Below are 6,692 nucleotides of genomic sequence, written 5' to 3'. Positions count from 1 at the left end.
GTGGATCTGTAATGCCAGGACCGGTTTGTCTAAGGTCAACAATAACATGATTAATGTGTATAGGACCGGTAGTAGTATGACATTGACCTTGGCTGAAACCAGCAAGAGTAAGACTCGTAACATTAATAGATCTGTGATTAGGACCGACAAAAGATAGATTTGTGATGCCATGACCGGTAGAAAGAGGATTTATGATGTCATGACTGGCATAAAGTGGATTTGTGATGTCAGGACCGACATTTAAAGAACCAGGATCGACAAAAATTGGATTTATAATGCCAGGACCGATATTTGAAGAACCAAGACCAGCATTTGAAGAACTAGGACCGACATAAAGTGGATTTATAATGCCGACATCTTCCAGACCACGATCTTGACTCCGACCTAGACCCATAATGTCATTCCTTTTTGTATCAATACTCATAACATCAACTCTTGCTAGACCCGAATTTCCAGGACACAGAATACCTTCTTCAGACCTAGTCAAGCGAAAACCGTTGGCTAACCCTTCCAGTTTATTACAATCTTCACTTCTTTTACCCTGACATATGTTCTGACCCAGACCCATCTTATTTGTAGCATCAATGAGACCCATACCCAAAGCCAGACTTTCAACCACTTTGTGACCCATGGTGCTATATACCAACAAACCAATATAATTCCCAGCCAAATTCTCACCTTTGGCTATTTCAATCAAATTTATTTCTTCATCCTTTAGATTAGTATTATTAACTTTCCCTGACTTAGCTGAATTAATTTCTATTACTAGCTCCAACTCAGACCCAATTTCTTCAGTATTTCCAAAATCTGTTATACTAGGTCCTTCAATAGTTTCAGTCAAAGGTGCAGGTTTTTCAGAGAACCCTTCAATTTTAGCCTCGGTTTTAGTTTCTTGAACACATTCAACGTCTTCAGACTTACTATTTTCTGTCATATCCTTTAAGTTGGTTGTCTCAATTCCTAACTCAGATCAATTAATATCATCCACCTTGTTGTAATAGACTCCATATGACCCTTGTTGCTAAAAACAGCAACGTCACCAACATGACTAGTATTTTTTTGATCTTCATTAGAACCCGAAGGACCCAAAGAATCCAGTCTTTCTGTTTCTGAAACTGAACTTGAAATTCTAATCTTCCTTGAACCCAATAGACCTAGATCAGTAGGCTGAATTAACCATGTTTTACTTTCATCAATAGGACCTTCATTACCCAATACAGACATAGACCCGACTTAGAGATTTCAGTAGGACCCGATATACTTGTAGGATTTTTGCCATTTGTCTACAACACCGTAGGACCCTTTTGACAATTTTTCTCCAACATAGGAACTGAGCTTTCAGCACTAGTGACCCGATTATCATTAGTTTCAGTCAAACAAGATTTCATGACCAATTTTCCAATAGAATGTCCAATTAGGTCTTTGGTACCAACCAACGACCCTAATGATCCATTATGTACAGCAAAACCAATAACAACAATATTTTCTGGAATTGAAAGCATATCATTTCTATACACATTTTATCATTTCCTATCAATTTAGTTCTATCATTTCTAATATGCACATTCTTATCATCTAAGTATGAATCCCCAATAGAACTAATCTCATTAGATTCTTCATCATCTGGAAAAGAACTTATACCCGTTAATGTATTTGGCATAGAATCAATAGGCGCATCTTCTCCATTGTTTAGGACTTCATCCTTGATCTTTGGCTTTTGTTTCCTAAGATTTTTATGGGATCTGCGGGTTCTTCTATCGGTCCTTGCCTTGCTGCCTATCGACGGTCCCATCGGCACCTTCTTAGAATCCTCAGAGCGGACTTGAAGGACACCCCTTGCCCGAGTCACAACACTGGACGGGCGTGTGCCAGTCATAGGAAAGATCAAGCACAAACTGCTTAATCTTCAAAGGAGCCATATAGGTTGGAATTTTGCAGTAAAGGATGAGCGCAAACAGCACGATTGGGATCCCAATCGCACTACAACAGGGGTTTAAAGTGCCAGACAAGAACATGTCTAAACACTTTTGGAACGGTTTGTAGCTACAAAAGCTTCCTCCAAACCGGCCGCTTGATTCAAAATGCGAAGCAGATATTCAAAGGAAACCTAACCACGCCTCGCGGTGTGGCTTGAGATCCAGACCGAAATCCAGACTTACATGTAAACGATAGATGAGGAGAGGAGGGTGACTGATGTCAGGGAGACGACCGATCTCGGTGGAAGGGGATTTTGACAATTCGTTCCGGTCGATAGTAGAAGAATATGACATATTTGTGTAGAAGTACCATTTATTATTTCGTCGATGGGCCAAATAATAAATGAGTACATTAGGGCTAGGTCCTCAGCCCATATAGATAGTCTACCTATTTTGTTTCTCTCATCCGACAAAAGATAGAGGTTGTGCATCTCTCAAGAACATTTAAGAGCTATCGATAGAAGGTTGGAAGACTTAAACCTCATCCACATCATTCATTAACAATCCAGGTCCAGATCCAGAACTGGGAGATCAAAGATCGAAGAAGATCCGAAGAACAACGTAGAATGACTAATTATTGAATCGTTCGTCATTAAAAGTTCATGTATTCTTGCCACTTATGTTTATCTCAATTTATCGACATAGACAAATGTGAACTAATATTGTTCCATTTTCCAGAGTAATTATTAATAATGGAAAAACAAAATTCACATGAAAAAAATTCTCAAATAATAAAATTTTTATCAATAATTAGTTTTTTTTTTTAACAAAGAGCTCACTCGATATGGGATATTCTCTAGATTTTTTTTTTTGTCAAATCATTATTATTTTAATTATTAAATATTTTCTAATATCAAAATACTCTCATAGTTGGTCATCAGGTCCTTCACTAATGTTTCATGTCCAGTCATTTTATTTGAATATATTTTTAATAGGCCTGCAAGTTGGTCTCAAAATTCCTTGTTATTAAGACATTAAATTATCTTTTAGATTGAGACATTAAATTAATTAAATTATTGACATTGATTGCCTGTTTATAATTCATTAATTAATTACTATTTAATCACTAGTACAAGAATTTGTTTGTTATTAAACATATTAGTGCAAAACCCAGTTACATATTATTATTATATTTTCATGCATTCATTTTAATGAAAGTCATTTAATAATTTAATTCCAACATTTAACTCTTCATCGGAGATTTTAGTGTGTTTCTCAGTGGCGTCTTCGGCTTGTGATATTTTGGATCTATTTGAAATCAATATTATTACTTGACCATTCTTTTATAAAAATTTAAAAAATGCACAACTCTCAAAGGGCATAAATATATTTGGCCGAATCTCTTTAAATCTTTTATTATTTTTTTAATTTATATCGATAAAGGTTAGTATTATTTTGTGATTTCTCGACACAACAATTGCTATCTTCTAAAACCAACACCAATAATTTAAATTTTTGCATTTGATTCTCTTATGATAGCACAAATATCTAGAGCTTCTAACATCTTAGACAACAACAATGTACAATTTTCAGCTCTTCAAAATGACAATCCCAAAATTTAGGATATTATTTAACATTGATTCAATTTGTTTTTTTTTCTTTTGTCACAACTTTCATTTCCATAAGGAAAACTACACATGAATTGCCATCAGTGTCATCTTAAAATGAAAAATTAAATAACATCAAACATTCATACATTTTATGTTGGAATCAGGTTTGTTCAAAAGCAAAAAAAAATACATCTTCATCGATAGAAAACCAATGCATAACTTTAAACCACAAAAATTAATACCAAACAGACATTAATAAATAAAGTAAATAACACACATTTTATTGCACTCAAAAACCTTACAAACTATTGAATAATTATATAGGGTGGGGAAGAAGGCGAATGGGAAGCCCATGAGTCGGCCTTGGATGTGGATCGACGACAACTTTCTCATTGAGAACCAATAGCTCCCATCTATACCTCGTAACAATATTATGCATAAAAACCAATGTTACCACCTTTACATAGTCACTACCTGGGCACATACGAGGTCCTCCCCCGAAAGGTACATAAGAAAACGGCGGAGGCCCTTTTCCATCAAATCTCGATGGATCAAATTTCTCATGATTAGGAAAATATTTTGAATCCCTGTGCGTGTAATAGGTAGTCCAATGTATCTGCATATATTTAATATTTTGTAAATAGATAAGTATATATATATATGCACTAATTGTAACAATATTTTGAATCCCTATGCGTGTAATATGAAGATATAATTGATTAGTAATCTTACTTTATCTCCCTTAGGAATTGTGTATCCCCCAAATGTGAAGTCTCTAATGACCTCTCTAAACGTCCCAACAACGGGCGGCGTTAACCTAAATACTTCTTGCACAACATTCCATGAATATTTCATTTTCTTCACGTCTTCCCAGTTCAACGTTTCATTTTCTTTCTTGGACTTTTTCACTTCCATTTGCTCTTCAAGATTTAAAAAAAAATCTTATTATTATTATTATTATAAAGATTACAACAAATTAAATTAGCCTTCAACATACATACCTTTAAAAACTTGATCATAAACTTGTGGAAACTCGGCCAAGTACTTTACGATGAATGTTAGTCCACACCTTACAGGATCATATCCTCCGTGGATAAGACCTATTAGATGAGTCGCAATGTCAACTTCCTTTAACAACTCACCATTCTCGTCATTCAAATTGACTATCTCAGAGAGTATGTCCTGCGTTGTACATGCACTACCAGTTGCAAGATCGACCTTCCTTTGTCTAATAACCTCCACGAGTAGCGCGGTTAGTTTTTTCGCAGCTTTCAATGCCCGATTAAATGTTGTTCCAGGAAAATCTATAGGAATTGAAATTATTCCGGCGGCTATATCTTTCTCCGGTTCTTCAAGTTGTTCGATCATGCTGGGATCTTTTGATCCCAAAAATAATCGGCATGCCACCCCAAGCGTGTATCTTCCTGAAAGATCACGTACGATAGCTGGCTTGTTTGGTTTCCATTGTCCCTTTAGTTCTAATTGCATTACATTATCGATTGTACCTATATAGATTAAGAAAAGTAACTCAAATTATATAACACTTTCATTCCTTCAAGAGCAGTTAAAGCAACAACTAAGTTATTAAGTGAATAAAACAACAATAACGTCCATGATGATAACCAAGGAAACATATAAACTATGAAGGAACTTAAGAAAATGGTTTAATGATTTTTAAGATATTCGTTGCTATAAAAGAAGGTTAGAAAACTCTATAGAGTAACAAATATTAAAAGTCAATATAGACAAATCATTTTTAGTTCTTATATTTATATGGATTTAAGAAGTTATATTGACATCATAATTATGATTCGTAACACTTTAGCTTCTCTAAAGGTTAGTTACAAAAACTTAAAAGAAAAACACTATTTAGTATTAAGTTCAATGCCGACCATAAGGGTGAAACGTTGAGGCCTACTTTTTTATTTTTTAATTCTTTAAAATAGTATTTAAAGAAAAATTATAAAATTCTTAATATTTTTTTTTTACTATAGGACGATCTTTTCGGAAAATTCGGTAGGGCGGTCAATGAACTGATCTTTTTAAGATCTCCGAGCTTCTTAACACACTAGGTTTCTTTTATGTACGTTGTTTGTTTGTTTATTGATGATCATTTTAGTATTTTTTTGTTATTTTATAAACGGTTAATCTCATATGTTTCGGGTGTGTCAGGTGACATTTTAGACCACTCAATTTTTTTTGTTTTTTTTTTTATATTACTTTTGTTAGGATGCTTAAAAAAAGATAGAAATTATAATTATGCATGTTTGAGCTCAAAGAATGAACGTGCATGCACATTATAAAAAATCCTTGATACTTACCTACATACTTTTGAAGAGTAGATGGTTTGAGATACTTCTGAAGTATTCTTCGCACTTGATCGAAATCACTTCCTATGGATTTTCCATGAGACTTTGCAAAGATCTTTTCTATCGTATAAGGGAACCAGATTTTCACAAGCTTGTTCTCGTTAGAGAAAAGTAATTTGTTACCCTCAACCCCACACATGATAGTCATGGGATGCCCTATTACCGACGTGGTGAAGACATTCGATGACCCATACTTCTTCACCCTCTCCACAACAAATTCTCTAATGTTTCCGTTTCTAAGCTTACTTATGTAGTCCAAGGTTTCTCCTATGAATGGCCACCCAAGTGATCCTGGAGGTGGTGGTCGAGAAAGAGGATGACCGGCAACAGAAACAAGCTTTTGTTTGAGGGATTTGGGGCGAAATAAGAACGAGAAGGTGACAAGTAAGGTGGTCGCACCCATAACAAAGGCAAATGAGAACCAATATTGTTCCATTTTCAAGAGTAATTATTAATAATGAGATAAAATATATATAATGTGGTCTTAAAGGACCTATGGCTGGTTGATATATATAGGCAAATGACCAAACTATATTCCACTAGAATACAAAAGACATGGAATTTTATTTGGGTTTTTGCAAAATATCAAAGTCGTATTATTCATGCTCAATTATCGATGTGAAATTGGGCCTAAGATTTTGAGGCCTAATTTGATGTGCCTCAATGTTAGGTGAATAAAGGAGAATGAAGATATGTGCGATTATTTGTTGGGTTAAAAAAGACATGAAATCACGTAATGATGAAGATGTCAATCAAATTGTATTATTATGAAAATGTGATCAACTAAATCGTCACGA

The 6,692-nt window shown here is 34.5% G+C and overlaps 1 protein-coding gene across 1 annotated transcript; it reads right to left on the bottom strand.

The window, feature by feature from the left end:
* Positions 1–1,283: 1,283 nt before the first annotated feature.
* Positions 1,284–6,331, bottom strand: LOC124921994 (beta-amyrin 28-monooxygenase-like). The gene is made up of 6 exons (XM_047462708.1): positions 5,848–6,331; positions 4,528–5,031; positions 4,259–4,446; positions 3,946–4,142; positions 1,841–1,980; positions 1,284–1,486 (listed from the first exon to the last, which is right to left on the bottom strand). The coding sequence occupies exons 1-6, from the start codon at positions 6,329–6,331 to the stop codon at positions 1,284–1,286; spliced, it is 1,716 nt and encodes a 571-aa protein (XP_047318664.1).
* Between the last annotated feature and the right edge of the window lie 361 nt (positions 6,332–6,692).

Source organism: Impatiens glandulifera, chromosome 1, assembly GCF_907164915.1.
Source record: "Impatiens glandulifera chromosome 1, dImpGla2.1, whole genome shotgun sequence".
NCBI lineage: Eukaryota > Viridiplantae > Streptophyta > Magnoliopsida > Ericales > Balsaminaceae > Impatiens > Impatiens glandulifera.
The sequence above is the reverse complement of the archived record's forward strand: the minus strand, read 5'-3'. Positions and strand labels throughout refer to the sequence as shown.

What these genes read in the sequence shown, in the direction of transcription:
- LOC124921994 (XM_047462708.1), bottom strand. Translation starts at nt 6,331, where the DNA reads ATGGAACAATATTGGTTCTCATTTGCCTTTGTTATGGGTGCGACCACC. An exon ending in ATGCATAATATTGTTACGAG is followed by an intron (nt 1,981 to 3,945) that starts GTATAGATGGGA and finishes CCCCTGTTGTAG; the next exon opens with TGCGATTGGGATCCCAATCG. An exon ending in CGTCCAGTGTTGTGACTCGG is followed by an intron (nt 1,487 to 1,840) that starts GCAAGGGGTGTC and finishes TTTCAATTCCAG; the next exon opens with AAAATATTGTTGTTATTGGT.